The following is an 18,970-nucleotide window of genomic DNA, read 5'->3' as shown; positions in this document are numbered from 1 at the left end:
GGCTTTCTTTGATTCCACAGTTATAAGCGGGGTCATGTTTTTGAGTGAAAGGCTGGGTTTTCTTCCCTAAATTAATGAGTCAGTTTAAAAATGTACGCCTGTAGCATGATTGCCACAGTATCTCTCCCTGTATAATTGCTTATACAGGAAATGACAAGGAATCTACAAAATAACTCCTAGAACTATTAAGCAAGGTTGAAGAAACCAACACATACAAAAATTAGGTGTATTTTTACATAGTATCAATGAATTCACAGACACCAAAATGAAAAATATACCATTTAAAATTGTAAAACTAAAAAAAGAGACCAAAATAACCCATGTCAGTGTGAATCTCACAAAACATGTAATGACTTATATGTTGAAGCTACAAAACACTGATAAAATAAATCAAAGATCTTAACAAATGGGAGACATATTTATGGATTGAAAAACTCAAAACCATAAAGATGCCAAAATCATAAGGAGCTCCCCAAATGGATTTATAGGCTTAAAGAAATTCCCATCAATTCCAGCATGATTTTGTTTGCAGATATATATGTGTGTGCTGATTTTAAAAGCTGCATGGAAAGGCAGAGGAACTAACATAGCTTAAATAATTTTGAAAAAGAATGAAGTAAAGGGGATCACTTTCCCCAATTTAAATATTTATTATATAACTATAATAATCAATATTATATGGTGTTATTGAAGGGATAGACACATACATCAATGAAACAGAATAAAGAACCCAGAAATACACTACACAAATATGCCCAGCTGATTTTTTTTTTAAATTGATCTCCACAGTGTGATTTTGTTTGTTTTTGTTTTAGAGATAGGGTCTCACTATGTTGCCCAGACCAGCCTCAAACTCCTGGGATCAGGTGATCTTCTTGCTTTAGTTTCCTGAGTAGATGGGACCATAGATGTGTGCATCACCATGCTCAGCACCAGCTGATTTTTTTTTTCTTTTTTGAGGCAAGATCTTGCTCTGTCGCCCAGGCTGGAGTGCAATGGCAACATCTCCGCTCACAGCAGCCCCCATCTGCCTCCCAGGTTCAAGTGATTCTCCCACCTCAGCTTCCCGGGTAGCTGGGACTGCAGGTGCGCCACCATGCCCCACTAATTTTTTTGTACTTTTTTGGTAGAGATGGGGTTTCACCATGTTGGCCAGACTGGCCTTGAAATCCTGACCTCAAGTAATCTGCTCATCTTGGCCTCCCAAAGTGCTGGGAAAATAAGCCACTGCGCACAGCCTACCAACTGATTTTTGACAAAAGTGCCAAGACAATTCAATTAAGGAAGGATAGACTTTGAATAATCATAGGCAGAAAAATATAGGCCTTAACCTCGTTCTCACAAGTTATATATCATTTAACTCAAAATTGATGATGAATATAAATGTAAACTATAAAATTAGAAAAATGTTAGGGAAAAAATTAAGAGAAAATCTTTAGGATCTAGGACTAGGAAAAGAGTACTTAGACTTAAGATAAAAATTTGATCTGTTTAAAAGGAACTTGAGGCCGAGCGCAGTGGCTCGTGCCTGTAATCCCAGCACTTTGGGAGGCCAAGGCTGGTGGATCACCTGAGGTCGGGAGTTCAAGACCAGCCTGGCCAACATGGTGAAACCCCATTTCTACTAAAAATACAAAAATTAGCCAGGTGTGGTGGCATGCACCCTATAGTTCCAGCTACTTGGGAGGCTGAGGCAGGAGAATTGTTGAACCCAGGAGGCAGAGGTTGCAGTGAGCTGAGATCTTGCCACTGCACTCCAGCCTAGACAACAGAGGGAGACTCCATCTCAAAAACAAGCAAACAAAAAAAAAAAAACGTGATAAACTAAAACTTATCAAAACTGAAAACTTTTGCTCTGAGAAAGACCCTGTTTGGAGAATGGAAAGACAAGATAGAGACATAGGGAAAATAATTTCAATTTCAAACTTCACACCCAAGAAAGGACTAGTATTTAGAACATACAGAATTCTGAAAAACACACAGTATAAAAAATGAACAATCCAATTAAGAAACAAGCAACAGGCATGAACAGACGTTTCATTGAAGAGTTATATAAATGGCACATTAGCACAAGGAAAGATGTTCTACATCATTAGCCATTAAGAAAATGCACATTAAACCCCACAGTAAGGCAAAATGGCTAAAACAAAACATAATATCAACATTGAATGCTGGCAAGGATGTGGAGAAACTACATTGCTCATATACTGGTTGCAGAGATGTAAAATTGTATAACTACTCTGGAAAAGTTTGGAAGTTTTTTGCTTTTGGAAAAAAAACAAAAAACTAAGCACACAACTACCAAACAACCTAACATTTGTACTCCTGGGCATTTATCTCAGAGAAATGAAAACTTATGTTCATATGAAGACCTACATATGAATGTTAGCAGCTTTATTAATAGTAGTCTCAAACTGGCAACAACCTAAATGTCTATCAATGGGTGAATGGTTACACAGAATGTTAAATCCATATCATGGAATACTATTCAATAAAAATAAACTATTGAAACAAACAATGACTGGATTAATCTCCAGAGAATGATGCTAAGTGAAAAAAGCCAATACCTAAAGAAGTGGAGAGCGTATTTTGGTTGCTATAGTTTGAATATGTGCCCCTCCAAAACTTATGTTGAAGCTTAATCCCCAATGTGGCAGTATTGAGAGGTGGGGCCTTAAAGAGATGACTGGGTCATGAGGGCTCTGCTCTCATGAATGGATTAATCCACTCATGAATTAATGGACTAATGGGTTATCATGGGAGTGGGATTGGTGGTTTTATAAGAGGTAGAGAGACCTGAGCTAGCATGCTCCGCTCTCTTGCCATGTAATAGTGGTGCCATCTCAAGATTCTGCAGAGTCTCCACCAGCAAGAAGGCCCTCACCAGATGCAACCCCTCGACCTCCATAAGTGTAAGAAATAACTTCCTCTTCTTTGTAAGTTACCCAGTTTCAGATATTCTGTTATAAGCAACAGAAAATAAGACAGTGGTTGTCAGGGGTTTAGGTTGTGTGGTGGGGGTAGGGGTGGGGGTAGGGAAAGGAGAAAGAAGGAAGTTGATCTGTGTTATTTTGTACAACTGAATGTAAATCTACAATTATCTAAAAATAAAAATTTTAAGAAAAAATAGGAATTGTATGACATTAATCAGTCTAAAACAACATTCCTCTCAATCATCCCACTGGTCATTTTATGTTCATGAGTTTTCCAGTCTTTAAGATTTCCCTATATTAAGAAAAAACACCAATTAACAATGGTCAGTATCTAATTTCTGTCCAATTATCTGTCATTACATGTTTTGTGAGATTCACACTGACATGGGTTATTTTGGTCTCTTTTTTTAGTTTTACAATTTTAAATGGTATATTTTTCATTGGCGTCCATGAATTCGTTGATAATATGTACAAATACACCTAATTTTTGTATGTGTTGGTTTCTTCAACCTTGCTTAATAGTTCTAGGAGTTATTTTGTATATTCCTAGACATATGCTTTATAGCAATTATGTCACCTGCAAATAAGGACATTTTCATTTCTTCTTTTTAATCTGTATGCCTTTCCCCACCTATCTTGTCTTACTGTGCACTAGCTGGAACTTCTGGTACTATGTTGAATCAAAGTTATGAGAGGAAATTTTTGCCTTGTTTTCCATCTTAGGTGGCAAGCGTCTACTCTTTCATCATTAATTTTAATGCTAGCTCTGGGGTTTCTGTTGATGTTGTTTATTAAGCTGAGGAAGTTCTCTTTCTAATTTTTAGAGGTTTTTAAAAATTGTTATTAAGGATGGGCGTTGAATTATGTCAAGTGATTTTTCCACATTGATTAATGTAATCAACTGATTTTTCTCCTTCAGCCTTCAACTTGGTGAAGGTGATTTTCAAATACCAAACAAGGCCATCTTCTGGAATTAACACCACTTGGTCATATTGCATAACTTCTTTTATATATTGCTGAATTCTATTTGCTAACATATTGTTAAAGAATTTTGTATCTATGTTATTGAGGTATATTGGTTTATAGTTTTTTGTTTGTTTGTTTGTTTGTTTGTTTGTCCTGTCTTTGGTTTTAGTATCAGAGTAATACATGCTTTATAAAAGGGATTGGAAGAGTTTCCTCCTCTTCTGTTTTCTAGAAGACAGTGTGTAGAATTGGTGCTAGTTCTTCTTTTCCCATTTGTTAGAATTCTCCAGTGAAAGTATCTGGACCCGGAGATACCACTTTTGGGAGTTTTAAAATTATAAATTTGGCTGGGTATGGTGGCTCACACCTATAATCCCAGCACTTTGGGAGGCCAGGGGCGGCGGGTCGCGAGGTCAGGAGTTTGAGACCAGCCTGGCCAGCATGGTGAAACCCTGTCTCTACTAAAAATGCAAAAAATTAGCCAGGGATGGTGGTGCATGCCTGTAGTCCCAGCTACTCGGGAGGCTGAGGCAAGAGAATTGCTTGAACCCAGCAGGCAGAGGTTGCAGTGAACCGAGATCGCACCACTGTGCTCCAGCCTGGGCAACAGAGCATGACACCGTCTCAAAAAAATAAAAAATTACATATTTATTTTCCTTAATATTTATAGGCTGTTCAAATAATCTGTTTCATATTGCATGAATTGTGGTAGTTATTTTTGTTTCCTTTTGAGAAATTTGTCCATTTCATCTAAGTTCTGAGAATGTATGTATGTAGACTTGTCCATAGTAGTCCTTCACCTAGCCTTGTGATGTGTACAGGGCCCGTAGTGACAGCCTCCATCTTATTCTTGATATTGGTAATTTGTATCTTCTCCCTTTTTTCATTTTTTAGTCAATATATTGATCTTTTCAAATAACTCTATTGCATTGTTTTTTTTCTCTGTTGTTTTTCTGTTCAATTTTATTTATTTCTGCTCTTTAATTATTTCCGGCTGGGTACGGTGACTCATGCCTGTAATCCCAGCACTTTGAGAGGCTGGGGTGGGTGGATCACCTGAGGTCAGGAGTTTGAGACCATCCTGGCCAACATGGTGAATGAAACCTGGTCTCTACTTTAAGAATATAAAAATTAGCCAGGCATGGTGGTGGGCACCTGTAATCCCAGCTACTCAGGAGGCTGAGGCAGCAGAGATTGCAGTGAGCCGAGATCGCACCACTGCACTCCAGCCTAGGTGACAGAGCAAGACTCTGTCACACACACACAAAAAAAAGTATTTCTTTTCACTTGCTCTGAGTTTATTTTGCTTTACTTTTTTCTAGGTTTTTGAGGTAAGAACTTAAATTGTTGATTTGAGACTTTTTTCTTTTTTAATGTAAGCTTTAAGTTCTGTAAAATTTCCTCTCAGTATCACTTCAGCTGTTTCTCACAACTTTGATAGGTTAAATTTGTATTTTCATTTAGTTCAGTGTTTTTAGGTTTTCATTGAGACTTCCTCTTTGACCCTTGGATTACTTAGAAATATGTTGTTTAGTTTCAAAGTGTTTGGAGAATTTCATGTTATCGTTCTGTTATTGATTTTCAGTTTGATTCTACTGTGATTAGAGAATGTACTCTATATGATTTCAGTTCTTCTAAATTTGTTTAGATGTGTCTTATGACACATGCATTTTGTGGGCACCTGAAAAAAATAGTATTCTACTGTTGTTTGGTGGAGTGTTTTATGATGTCAACTAGAACCTGTTTATTGATGGTGGTGGTATACTCTTCTGTATTCTTTCTGATATTCTCTCTAGTTCCATCAAATGTTGAGAGAGGGATATTGATGTCTGCAGTTCTAATTGTGGATTTGTCTATTCTTTGAGTTTTATCAGTTTTTGCTTCATGTATTTTGAATCTATGTTCTTTGTTGTAGATACATTTAGGATTGCTATGTCTTCAAGGTGGATTGATCTTTGTTTCATTATGTAATGTGCCTTTCTATATTTGGGGTTTTCTGTGCTCCGAAATCTACTTCATCTGATATTAATATAGCACCCCCACTATATTTTAATCAATGTTTACATGATGAATCTTTTCCCATTTTTTACTTTTATCCTACCTATATCTCTATATTTGAAGTGAGTTTCTTGTAGACGGCATGTAGATGGATCATAAATTTACCCTGCCAATCTTTGTCTTTTAATTGGTTTATTTAGACCATTTATCCTCAATGTAATTATTGATACATTAGGACTTAAGTGTACCTCTTTACTTTTTGTTTTCTTTGTTCTCTGTTTTTATTTATTTTATTTTTCCTGATTTCATGTGGGTTACTTGAACATTAATTTTTTTTAGGATTTCATTTATAATGTTTTGGTGTGTTTCTCTTTTTATAGATATTTTATTGCTTGCTCTAGGTATTACATACACGTAACTTAGCACAGTCTACTGGGTCAACACTTTACCAGTTTCTGTGAAGTATAGAAACCATACCTCCCTTTATATCTCCTTTCCCTCCCTATTTATAATATGATTGTCTTTAATGTTTTCTCTGCATGCATTTAGAACCACCTCAGACGTGTTATAATTTTTATGAGAATAAAAATTTAGAAAACTCAAGAGGAGTAGGAAAGCCTCTTGTATTTACCTGTATTACTTTATCTGTAGCCTTCCATTTCTATTTCTTTCTTCCCACAGGTCCTTGGTTCTGTTGGGGGTTTTTTGTTTGTTTGTTTTTTGAAGCGGAGTTTTGCTCTTGTTGCCTGGGTTGGAGTGCAATGGTGCGATCTTGGCTTACCGCAACCTCCATCTCCCGGGTTCAAGCGATTCTCCTGCCTTGGCCTCCCGAGTAGCTGGGATTACAGCCATGCACCACCACACCCGGCTAATTTTGTATTTTTAGTAGAGAGGGTGTTTCTCCATGTTGGTCAGGCTGGTCTCAAACTCCCGACCTCAGGTGATCCGCCCGCCTTGGCCTCCCAAAGTGCTGGGTTTACAGGCGTGAGCCACCATGCCCAACCAGATTTTTTTTTTTTAAGTCTATTTTCGCTTTATTATTTATAATGGGTAATTTTTATTATTTTTGTCTTCAAGTTTATTGATTCTTTTCTCTTCCTTCTCCCTTCTGCTGTTGAACCTATTCTTTTATTTTCACTATTTTTTTTAGTTCTGAAACTTCCATTTTTAAGAAATAATTATTCTGTTTATTTGCTGAGATGCTTTTTTTTATTTGTCTCAAGTGCATCGAGATGCTTATTAAAGCATTTTTAAATGGCTGCTTTAGAATTTTGCCAGATATTCTAACCTTTATGTTATGTCAACATTGACATCTGTTAATTGTCTTTATTCATTCAAGTTGAGATTTTTCATGGTTCCTATTATAACAAGTGATTTTTGATAGAAACATGGACATTTGGAGTATTATGTTTTGAGACTCTGGATCTTATTTAAACCTCTTTTAGGTAGCTTCATCTGACACTGCTCTGGTAGGAGAAAGTGAGGAGTGGAGTGGGGTTGTTACTGCCAGGTGGAGAGGGAAGTCCAGATTCCTCAGTTGACACTTGAGAGAGGGAGAGACTCCTTGTTCCTGATGGGCAGGGGTATGAGTTCCAGCTCCCTGCTAAGCCTCTGCTGACACCACCCTGGCTGGGAAGGCCAGGGAAGCCTTGTTGCTGTTTCTCACATGCCTTCTGCTGAGGGGTAGGAGGGGTAGGAGGGAAGGGTGGCCTCAGCACCACTGAGCAGTGGTAAAAATCCTGATTCTCTGCCACGCTTCCTCTGGCACCACCCCAGAGGGATAGGGAGTGGTGCTTGGTTACTACTGTCAGGAGGAGTTGAAGTCCAGGCCCCCAGGTAGTCTCTCCACTGTCACAATGAGGGGAGTACTCATTGCAGGCCTGTCGGGGATGAAAGTCCTCCAGGCACGGTAGCTCACACCTGTAATCCCAGCACTTTGGGAGGCCGAGGTGGGCAAATCACCTGAGGTCAGGAGTTTGAGACCAGCCTGGTCACCATGATGAAACTCCATCTGTACAAAAATGTAAGAATTAGCTGGACATGATAGTGGGCACCTGTAGTCCCAGCTACTTGGGAGGCTGAGGTGGGAGAATCGCTTGAACTCGGGAGGCCGAGGTTGCAGTGAGCTGAGATCGTGCCCCCAGCTGGGCGACAGAGCAAGACTCCATCTCAAAAAAAAAAAAAGAAAAGAAAGTCATCTCCTTGGCCCCACCTTCTCTCATACCCCAGCTGGGATATTGGGGTCTCTCATTACAGCCCAATGAGGGGGGAAGTCCAGGTCCTCACTTGGCCTGTGCTAGCATGCATGGGGACAAGTCATAGGTTTTCCATGATGTTTACCTAGAGTAGAGCAGTTACCATCTAAGAGTTTTCTGCCTTTCTAGGCTGCCCGTTCCTTGGTCCTTGGTTAAAGAGAGCAGGCTTTGGTAGAGCTTTTTGTCAGCACCTGTTGCTGTTTCTGGGTTGCTGGCTCCTTCAACTCAAAACCTGAGATATACGAGGCAAAAAGAAAACCCAGAGCTGGGCCCAGTGGCTCACACCTGTAATCCTAGCACTTTGGGATGCCAGGGCGGATGGATCACTTGAAGTCAGGAGTTTGAGACCAACCTGGCCAACATGGCAAAACCTTCTCTCTACTAAAAAATTAAAAAATTAACTAGGCTTGGTGGTTCATGCCTGTTATTCCAGCTACTCAGGAAGCTGAGGCACGGGAATCGTTTGAATGGAAGGCAGAGGTTTCAGTGAGCCGAGACTACACCACTGCATTCCAGCCTGAATAACAGAGTGAGACCATGTCTCAGAAAAAAAAAAGAAAGAAAGGAAGGAAGGAAGGAAAGAAAAGAAAGAAAACCCAGGAACTTGCCACCGCCTCATTCCTAAAGTCTCTAGGTTTTAGCCTGTCTGCCTCTTCTCTCCACCTCTCGGTGTCTTCTTATGTTTACTTTAAATATAATGTCAGCCATTGTAGTTGTTCTTAATGAGAGGAATAGGGAAAAGTGTGATACTCTATCCTCCCAGAATCAGAAGTCCCAAATTTCTCTTAATACTAAGCAGCACCATGTTTTAAGGAATAGGCATTAAAGTGTTTTCTCTTGTCCAAGGACTGAGAAGAACCAGGAGAATTTTGTCTGCTCTATTTCCTGACTCCTTTTCATTAATACTTAAATATGAGGTATTCAGCAACTATAGTCAGTTTGATAGCAAAGGTAGATGCTCCTTTGACATTTAATGGTATGTTCTTTGAAAGATTAGAGCTGTCAAAATGTCTGAAGGTTTTATTTGTACATTTTATTTCATTGTTTGGGCACTTTTTTGAAGCTGTTGACAGTTTTTGTTCATCCTCTGTATTTCCCCCTGAGGGGTCTTGAGGCTATACTGGGAGGGCACAAGGAAGTCCAAGCCCAGGGACTTAGCCTTCTTCCATCCCTTCCTGACACAGGGCTTTCACTAGAACAGTGAAGTCAGACTACTGGCGGCCATGCTGGAGCATGAAGGATAGCTGTGCCTCTGTGGGTGGGCTTGGCTCTAGCTGTCCATAGCAGGCGAGTCATTGCTCTTTGCATTCCTGATTTAGCAAGAACATGAGGGGACCCCAATATTGCAAAGAAACTGTTGCATGTCTTTCTCTTTTCCAGGCAAAAACTGATTATTCCAAATGGAAGTTGCCCTGTTATTCTGAATACTTACTTTTGTGAGAAAGTTGTTGCCAAAGAAGATTCAAAAAAAACTTGTGATGTGTACTATCCGGACATACCCCTTCCAAGAAGAAGCATCTCTTTGGCCCAGATGTTTGTAATTAAGGGTCTAACAAATAATTCACCTGAAATCCAGGTAAAGTCCTATTGACTTAAAGGTTTTATGCTTGTAATATGTTAGTGACTGGATTTGGAAGGGCTTCAGTGGAAGTGAAGATGTTTACCTTTTGTGTCCCTCCAAAAATCCCACCACAAGTATATATGCTGCAGAAACTTATTGTTATGCCTGAATATATTATAGTTTGGTTCAGCATTTAGTGGTGCTCTTTTTACAGTATTTCATCTTTCTAATTATGTATCTTTAATCTTTATTCTAATTTATTAAAATAGAGTCATGCATCACTTAACGGGGATATGTTCTGAGAAATTTGTCATTAGGTGATTTTGTCATTGTGTGACCATCATAAGAGTGCACTTACACAAACCTAGATGTTCCAGCCTACTACACACTTAGGGTATATGGTATGGCTGATTGCTTCCAGGCCACAAACCTGCACAGCATGTTACTTTACTGAACACTGTAGGCAATTGTAACACAATGGTAAGTACTTGTGTATGTAAACATATCTAAACATAGAAAAAGGATAGTAAAAATACAGTCCAAAAGATAAAAAATGGTGCACCTGTATAGGGCATTTACCATAAATGGAGACTATAGAACTGGAAGTTGCTCTGGGTGAGTCAGTGAGTGAGTGCGGAGTGCATGTGAAGGCCTCAGACACTACTGTAGACTTTATAAACACTGAACACTTGCACTACACTAAATTAAATTTTTTCTTCAGTAATAAATAATTTAACCTTAATTTACTGTAACTTTCTAACTTTATAAACTTTAAATTTTTCATTAACTTTTTTACTCTTTATAGCAGCACTTAGCTTATAACACAAATACAAATAGCTATTCAAAAATATTTTTTCTTTATATCCTTTTTTCTGTTTTTATTTTTTATTTCTTTTTACTTTTAAAACTTCTTTGTTGTAAACTAAAATACAAACACACACAGTAGCCTAGGTCTTCACAGGGTCAGGACCATCAATATCACCATCTTCCACCTCCACATCTTGTCCCACTGGAATGTAGAGGGACAGTAATGTGCATGAAGCTGTCATCTCCTTGGATAACAATGCCTTCTTCTAGATACCTTCTGAAGGACCTGCCTGAGGATGTTTTACACATAACTTGTTTTTTAACATGTAGAACACTCTAAAATAACAATTAAAAGTATAGTACAGTAAATACATAAGCCAGTAACATTGTTTATTATTATCAAAATATTAGGTACTAAACATAACAGGATGTGCTAGACTTTTATGCAACTGGCAACACACTACTTTTGTTTACACCAGCATCACCACAAACGTGCATACATCACTAGGCAACAGGAATTTTTCATCTCCATCATAGTTTTATGAGACCACGGTCAAACATGCTGTCCATTGTTGACAGAAACATCATCATACAGTGCATGCTGGTATTTGACAACGTTCATTTTCTCTATTCTTGTAATGTCTAAGAATTTTTTAAAACCCTCCTTTATTTATTTAAAAAATCATATTTTTCTTTTCCACAACGTCTATTATCCCTTGGGATAAAAAGAACTGCATAAGCTTGAGATTATATGCTGGAGTTGTTTTTTGCAATTTTATTTGTCCTAAGCCATGATCATTTGCCAAGATGAATTTAGGGAACTACTAAAATTCACTTGCTGTGGGCGCCCCGGGACCACCCTAAGCACTGAATGTTCGTGTGGCTCCCAGTGCACTGGCCTCAAGGTCTCTGGGTTATATAAGTTGTCGCTAAGCAGATTGCTTCCTGAGACTGACAGATCAAGGGAGGAGGAATACGAAAGAAAAGTAGACAAACTTTCAGCCTGTTTTGTACCAGCTAGTCAAGCAAAATCTCTCTTTGACTATGAAAAGAAGTATCTGGAGAGGATTATGCAAAAAGGAAGACTCTCTAATCAATTTAATTATAACAGATAAAAAATATGGCCCAAAGCACATTACTGTTTTAACATATAGTTTTAAACAGCTATGTAATATTAATCCCATGAGATACATTTTTGGCCTATAACAGTGATAATGAAACTACTTGTAGCATAATGGTTAAACGTGTGAACTTTGGAACCAGATAACCTGGTTCAAATCCTAACTCAGCCACTTCCTGCTGGATCATCTCGGGCAAGATCCGTGGTCTCTGTGTCTCAGTTTTCTTATCTGTAAAATGGAGGTGTGATATTATCTATCTTCTTGGGTGGTTGTGTGAGGATAAGCATGTTTAATATGTAAATTTAAAAGCCTGGAATATATAGGAAGCACTCTGGAAGTGGTGGTGTTTTATTATGACAGGTGATATTATGTAAGGGGTTGTTGGGAGAATATGTGAGTATGTAAAATGCTTAGCCTCGGAGATTGCACATACAAGAACTTAATAAAATGAAGCATTTGTAGTATCCCTAGTCATTCTTTTATCTTCATTTTTGGTTTGTTCTGTTGGAATTCTTACCTCAAAAGAGAAAAATTTCTTGAATTATCATGAATTTTATTAGCAAAACTTTCTGTGTGTTTTCAAAGACCTGCCTGGTATAGCAGACATCCTGCTGTGCTCCTTGTTCTTTCACTGGCCTTCAGCTTGCAATCTTAGCCACCTGGCAGGCCCAGAGCCCCACACCACAAGTTCCTTTGTTTTCATCTTCATCATCACTTCAGTGTAGTGCAGATCCACTGGGGGGCTGCGTAAGGATGTCATTATTTGGTGTGCAGCATGTTGCTTGTTGTTAGCCAAACCTGAAACTTTGTGAGTCTTGAAACTGTTCCCTTTATGTATCTCGGCCAGGTTGTGTGTAGTGGTGTAGCCACCACAGGGACAACCTTGACCCACGGGCACAAAGAAGCAAAACAGCACATCCCAGCCGGCACTCCCCTAAGGGATTCTCTCCTAGACGTGGTGGAAAGCCAGGGAGCTGCCTCATGGCCAGGAGCTGGGGTCCGAGTGGTGGTGCAAAGAGTGTATTCTCTTCCCAGCAGAGACAGCACCAGGGGTCAGCAGCGGGCCAGCTCAGGACACACAGACCCAGCTGGAACTCGGTGAGTGCCAAGATGCTGGTGTGGGGCAGGGGTGAAGAGTCACTTAGACAGAGTGCTCTAGAAAGTGGAGGCTCTTCCCAGAGCACGTTCTTAGCTGCATTCACCATATACGTGCACTGTTTTTGTTTTTCCTTGCATCAAAATTTGGGCTACATGGTATGATAAAGGATTTTATCTATCTATTTAATTTTAAAGTCCTATTAAAAATTAAATTTACTGCATTTTCTTTTACCTTTAATGGTTCATGTTCTTGAAAGTCATACAAATGCAAGAAATATTGGTTTTGTTCTGGCAAAGCCAAGACATGTGGTTGTCATACCTCAAAAGACCATTGCAACATCCAGTTTTATATGTCTTGAAAACCTGAGTAAGTAATGGCAATTGGTAAACCTGTGGCTTTCAGAGAGTACTGTATCAAACCATCTGTATCAGAACTGCCTAATAGAACTTTCTGCAATGATGTAAATGTTGTCTGTCTGCATCATCCAATGCAGTTAAGTGCAGACAAATGTAGTAGAAGTGATGTTGTCTTTACTCAGATTTAGGCCCTTCCTGGTGTTGGTTCTTACAGATAGCTGTAGACGCATGACTGACAGAGAGGTTTGTTTGTTTACATCAGAGCCTCAGCATAGTCTTTTTTCTTTTTGCAACGTCCACCTCTGGAGTTCAAGAGATTCTCGTGCCCAAGTAGCTGGGATTACAGGCATGCACCACCATGCCTGGCTAATTTTTGTATTTTTAGTAGAGACAAGGTTTTGCTACGTTGGCCAGGCTGGTCTCAAGTTCCTGGCCTCAAGTGATCCACCCGCCTCAGCCCCCCAAAGTGCTGATATTACTGGCGTGAACCACCACGCCCAGCCTGGCATAGCCTTTTGAAGTTATCTCTGGCAATGATAATTGCCCTCAAGGAAGTAAGATGGATTTCCAACAGAATAGAAATTAAAAGTATAGATGCTACTTCATCAGTTTTGTTTAACTATTAATAAGAAAACACATACTGAAGAAACAGTAATTAACAATCATCCTGGCCGGGCATGGTTGCTAACACCTATAATCCCAGCACTTTGGGAGGAGCCCTAGGCAGGCAGGTCACTTGAGCCCAGGAGTTTGAGACCACCCTGGACAAAGCAAGATGGCAAGACCACATCTCTAACATAAAGACAAAGCAATCATCGTGTCGTAACACTGCCTTCTGATGCCAGAGAGAGAAACAGGATACCTACGCTCCTATGTGAATTATGAATAATCTTCAAGTGGAGGCACTTTATTTGAAAATACTATGAATTTCAGAAAGTCACCTTGAGGTCTAGAGTTGGAGAATGTTTCTTTTGGAATTACAGAAAAAAAAATGATTCTTTTTTGGAATATGCATGTTTGTGAAATCCATGAAATCAGTTTTAAGGTCTTTATCATGGCTTATAAATATAGACCAGTCTTGCACCCTGTGCCCTAAATCTGTGGTAAATTTATATAGAATTTTCTAAGACAGCTACACATCAGACATAGGTTTTTGTTTTGTGTTTTTGTTTTGCTTGGCCTTTTTAATGACACATCCAGTGTTAGGTTTTAAAGAAGGGAATACTAGTTACCTTGGCAATGAGGAACTTGGTAGAGCTTCCTCATTTCAGCACACAGACCACACACTCCAAGGGGACGAGGAAACAGAGACAGTGGGGAACTGAATCACCCTGACAAGAAGGAACGACGAAACTGATGGTATGGTTGCTTCCTCTGACTAATCACAGCCAATGCACGTTATGAAGGCTGTCCCTCTAGGTCCTCCAGTGGTGGTGGTTTTACTTGTTTAGCAAAGAGAGAAAAACTAGAAGCTAAAATCTGGTGAAATGCTACCAATGTGAGTGGCATTGTGAATGCTTTGGAGTTGTACTTTGGAATACATGTGGTGACATATCCAATGAGAATATGCTGGTGGTAGATTGAAAGAAGGCCAGGCATGAACTTCAAAAACAAGAAAACAACATCCAGTTATTCAGAGTTAATGAATATGCATTCTGTGTGATGCATTTTCTGTAGCACATCGGAGATTGTACAATATTGAAGCTAGGTAATATTATTCCCACTTTGCAGATGAGGAAACGGAGCCTCAAGGAGGATCTCACTGCTGACACAGGTGGACACAAAAAAAAATGCAATGGGATATAGAATCCCAGATGACATGGTTGTAGAGTGTTAGAGTTTAAAAGAAAAGGGAGAGGCCGGGCGCAGTGGCTCATGCCTGTAATTCCAGCACTTTGGGAGGCCGAGGCAGGCGGATCTCGAGGTCGGGAGATCTAGACCACCCTGGCCAACATGGTGAAACCCTGTCTCTACTAAAAATACAAAAATTAGCCGGCCGTGGTGGTGCGCACCTGTAGTCCCAGCTACTCTGGAGACTGAGGCAGAAGAATCGCTTGAACCCAGGAGGTGGAGGTTGCAGTGAGCCGAGATCGTGCCACTGCATTCCAGCCTGGGGACAGAGCAAGACTCTGTCTCGAAAAGAAAAGGGAGAAAATTGAGTTAGAACCAAGCCGTGTTTAGATTAAGGCTGACCCAGGGTCAAGTTGTCCAGGGCAGCAGAAGTGCAGGTGCCTTGCCCTGGGGAGACTTGGTTGGACTGTGTACAAGGATGAACTTTTGAACTAAGGGCCATAGTGTTGGCCTTGAGTTTGAGGACAGGGCTGCTGAGATGTCTTTGGGTACAAGAAGATCTGATCATTAATATTTTCTAGATTATTTTGCTGTGATAATGATCAGGCTCTCTAGTTTATATATCAAATTAATATAGAAGTAAAACTGTACTTTATTCACTACTAATTGTTTGCTAATATATTTAGAAAGAAAAACTTAGAGAATGTATCTGCCTTCAAGACACAGCAGTATGCATTCTAAGGCAGTTTTTTATACATGTACATGTAGCACGAACATTATTAGAAGATGCAGATGTGTAGCCTGGAAGATTTTCTGCCTGTGATTCCTGCTTTCAGCTTCCTGATCAGAGATGACATATGGAACACTCTGTGCGTCCCACAGGATAGACAAACTTGGGCTTAGCTAGTACAGACTCATCAGCCCAGCACACACAGAAGGAAAATTGCATAAGCAGTGACCCCTTCCAACTAAAGGCAGCTCTAAGTCTGATCTCCTTGTTTTTCAGAATGGCTTTTCTTGAGCTCTTGTCATTATCTGCTCTACCCCAGAGATCTTTCAAGCTATTAGTAAACTCAAAGACAACCTTGATTACTGTGTATTTTCTGTGAAGTCCAGAAATTACCGTGTGAGAAGAAATTAAACCTGGGTGAAAAGAAACGAAGGTATCTTATGGCAGATTTGTTTGCCACAATAGTTGCCCCTTCCCAGCCCAAGTCAGGTGGTTGCTGATAAAACCCTGCAATTAATTTCTGTCTAAGTTTACTTTGCACCTTGATCATAGGTGTCAATCTCAGTCTGTTCCCAGTTCTCAGGCAGTGTCACTTTTCTGATACCAGTAACAGCTTATCTTCTGAAAGCTGACAGCTCAATTAGTGCCAACCTTGAAATTAAAAGAAAATTTTTTGAAGCAGCTAGTCCTGTTCAGGGTCAGATAGATTCTCTCAAAAGGTTCATGTCCTCTGCACTGTGAAACATTATCAGAAATAGACTTTACATTTCAGAAATATAATATGTTAGAGTCCCCTGTCTATTGTTCTTCTGGATGACTTCCTTTAACTTGAGCTGTTAATGAAAACATTTCTGTGAGGTTTCTCAAGGTGTTGTAGGTCAGAGTAACCAACGCAAACTTAAGTTTTATAAATCACTAAAATCAAAGGTAACAAAAAACTGATGCAGAAGGCACTCCCTAACCACAGAATAGGCAGTCTGTTCAAAGCCCAAACACACCTTTTTTATAGATCCACTACATGTTGAATGATCGTTAGATTAATGCATGACTAATAAAGCCATAGGCATTTTTTTTTTTTTAAGAGAAAGGGAGCACTGGCCGTCGAGGTAATTTATAACGAAAACTGAGGCAAAGAGAGAAAGTGATGATTCCTTAGTGATTCTCTGTGTCCTGGTGGTGCAGGTCCAGACCATATTACCTCACTCCAAGCCCATGGTGATTGTCAGCAGACATCACCTTTCTTTCTCCCTTTCTAAAATATTCTCTTCCTTTCTTCTTGAGATATTTAACCTAGGGACCAGTACTTTTTGTTTGTTTGTTTGTTTTTTAAACATGGTCTTGCTCTGTTGCCTAGGCTGGAGTGCAGTGGAGCAATCATGGCTTATTGCAGCCTCAACCTCCTGAGCTCAAGCAGTCCTTCCACCTCATCCCCCAAGTAGTTGGAACCACAGGCACGTGCCACCACACCCAGCTAATTTTTTTTTTTTTTTTTTTTTTTTTTTTTAGAGACAGGGTCTCACTCTGTTGCCCAGGCTGATCTCAAACTTGTAACCTCAAGCAATCCTCCTGCCTTGGCTTTCCAAAGTACTAGGACTACAGGCGTGAGCCACCATACCTGACCAAGTAATGTAATCTTTATCCTTTAGAGATGCAAATTCTTTCTTGCCCTTCACTGCAGAAATATTTTAAAGTGGAGAGTTAGTCCTTTGCAAGAGGACAGAACTTGCTAAATAGTTGTGTCTTCAGACAAAAAGCTGGAGAAATTCACTGAGCTGGACTCAGAAAAAAAGCACATTTTCCTTTTTCCATACCTTGATGTTTTACTCCTGTTTTTGGTCTTTTGGCCTTTTCTTTATTTTCATGTTGTGTATTTATTCCTTCTTTTCACTAAGGAAAAAAAAATCCACCATGCCCTACCAGGTCCTGGGCCTGCAGTGGTTGACAAAACCAGACATTGTCTCTGTGTTCCTAGAGCATAGTCCTAGTGAGAGATTCCACACAAAATAATTTACAACAAATGCATTTATGATTACAAGTTGCAATAAGTGCCCTGGTGAGAAAAAAAATAGGGCACAAAGGAGAACGTACATAATTTAGTTTAGAGGGTTCAAAGATGGTGTTCTAAGGCAGTACTCTTTAAGTTTAGGTGTTAGGTAAAGAGAAGATGAAAGAGAATTGCTCACAGAAGAGAGAATACCTTTGAAAAGCTCTTGGACAGGAGGGAGATGCCAGCATGACCATGCTGCGCGGGCCAGCAAGAGATCCCAGGCAGGAAACCGGCCACAGCCTAGTGGACCATGTGCAGGAGCTGCAGTGTCTGCTGTGGCTGCCCACTGATCAAGAATGAGGTTGACCCGCTTGAAAGTCAGCCTTAGCTATCAGGGGTTTAGTAGGATGGGCACATGGGCCAGGGCCCAGTGAAAGCAGAGAGACCCAGGAGGCAGCTACTGCCATAGTCCAGGTCAGAGAGGACTGGTGGGTTCCTGAGTCTCCTGTGGCTTTGCCAGAGCTAGAGAAAAGGTCCGTGTTCTGGATGTGTGTGATGGCTTCATAATGGATTGGTTGGGGGAGGAGCAAAGTAGAAGGGAATATTCAGAGAGCGAGCCTCAGCTTGAGTTATTTAGTTGAAGGATGTTCCCATTTGCTGAGATGAGAAAAACTACAGTGAGAGCAGGTCTGGAAGAAAGCTTGAGAATGCAGTCTGTGCCTACTAAGTTTGAGATTCCTATGAGACATCCAAGAACAGATGTCCTGTGAGAAAGCTGGACATACATACCTTACACCCAGAAGGTTTTAGATTGGACATAAATGTTTGGGGGCTCTCAGCTTGTGTCTGGTCACTATGTATCTTTGTATGTTCATTCATTTTGTTTGTGGATGTTAGCAGGTTATGTTTGTTTATGGTGCCAAGCTCCAAAGGCACTAATGGCTGTGAGTGCAAGGCAGCAGTGTCCTGTCACAGCTGAGTCTACAACCAGGGCTGTGGAGGAGGTCACTTTAGGGAAACAGTAGAGACAAAGGAAAGAAGAAATGCAGGCATTCAGCTCCAAGGTCCTCTTGCATTGGAAAGCAGGTAGAAGAGGAGCCCGCTGAGGAGATAGAGGAGGCTGGGCTGGTGAAGCAAGAGGAAACCAGAACTGGTGGCAAGCGTTCAGGATGGTGCTTCCATGTGGGAGGGGACCCATAGTACTGCAAAGTCTAATAAAGTGGGCATTGAAAACCTGTGCCCCAGATTTGGGAGGAGTTGCTGGGTCACTTCATGAGCAGGAGGTGTAGGGAACAGTGAGCGCAGAAGCTCACTTAGCAGAGTAGAGTGGGTGGGATGCCAGAGGAGGAACAGGCTTGGATAATAA

General features: G+C 40.2%; 1 protein-coding gene across 9 annotated transcripts in view; it reads left to right on the top strand.

The window, feature by feature from the left end:
* LOC105496910 (scaffold protein involved in DNA repair) overlaps positions 1 to 18,970 on the top strand; it is a 477,476-nt gene that overhangs the window by 319,088 nt on the left and 139,418 nt on the right. For 8 of the 9 annotated variants that reach the window (XM_011767553.3, XM_011767557.3, XM_011767555.3 and 5 more), the window contains 2 exons: positions 9,533 to 9,728; positions 12,489 to 12,739. The exons of the other annotated variant lie outside the window; for it this stretch is intronic. In XM_011767553.3, coding sequence (XP_011765855.2) covers positions 9,533 to 9,728; positions 12,489 to 12,739 — 447 coding nt within the window. The remainder of the gene's footprint in view (positions 1 to 9,532; positions 9,729 to 12,488; positions 12,740 to 18,970) is intronic. 9 annotated transcript variants of the gene reach the window in all.

The sequence above is a fragment of the Macaca nemestrina genome, chromosome 8 (genome assembly GCF_043159975.1).
Source record: "Macaca nemestrina isolate mMacNem1 chromosome 8, mMacNem.hap1, whole genome shotgun sequence".
Taxonomy (NCBI): Eukaryota; Metazoa; Chordata; class Mammalia; order Primates; family Cercopithecidae; genus Macaca; species Macaca nemestrina.
This window is presented reverse-complemented; position numbering and strand designations above follow the sequence as displayed.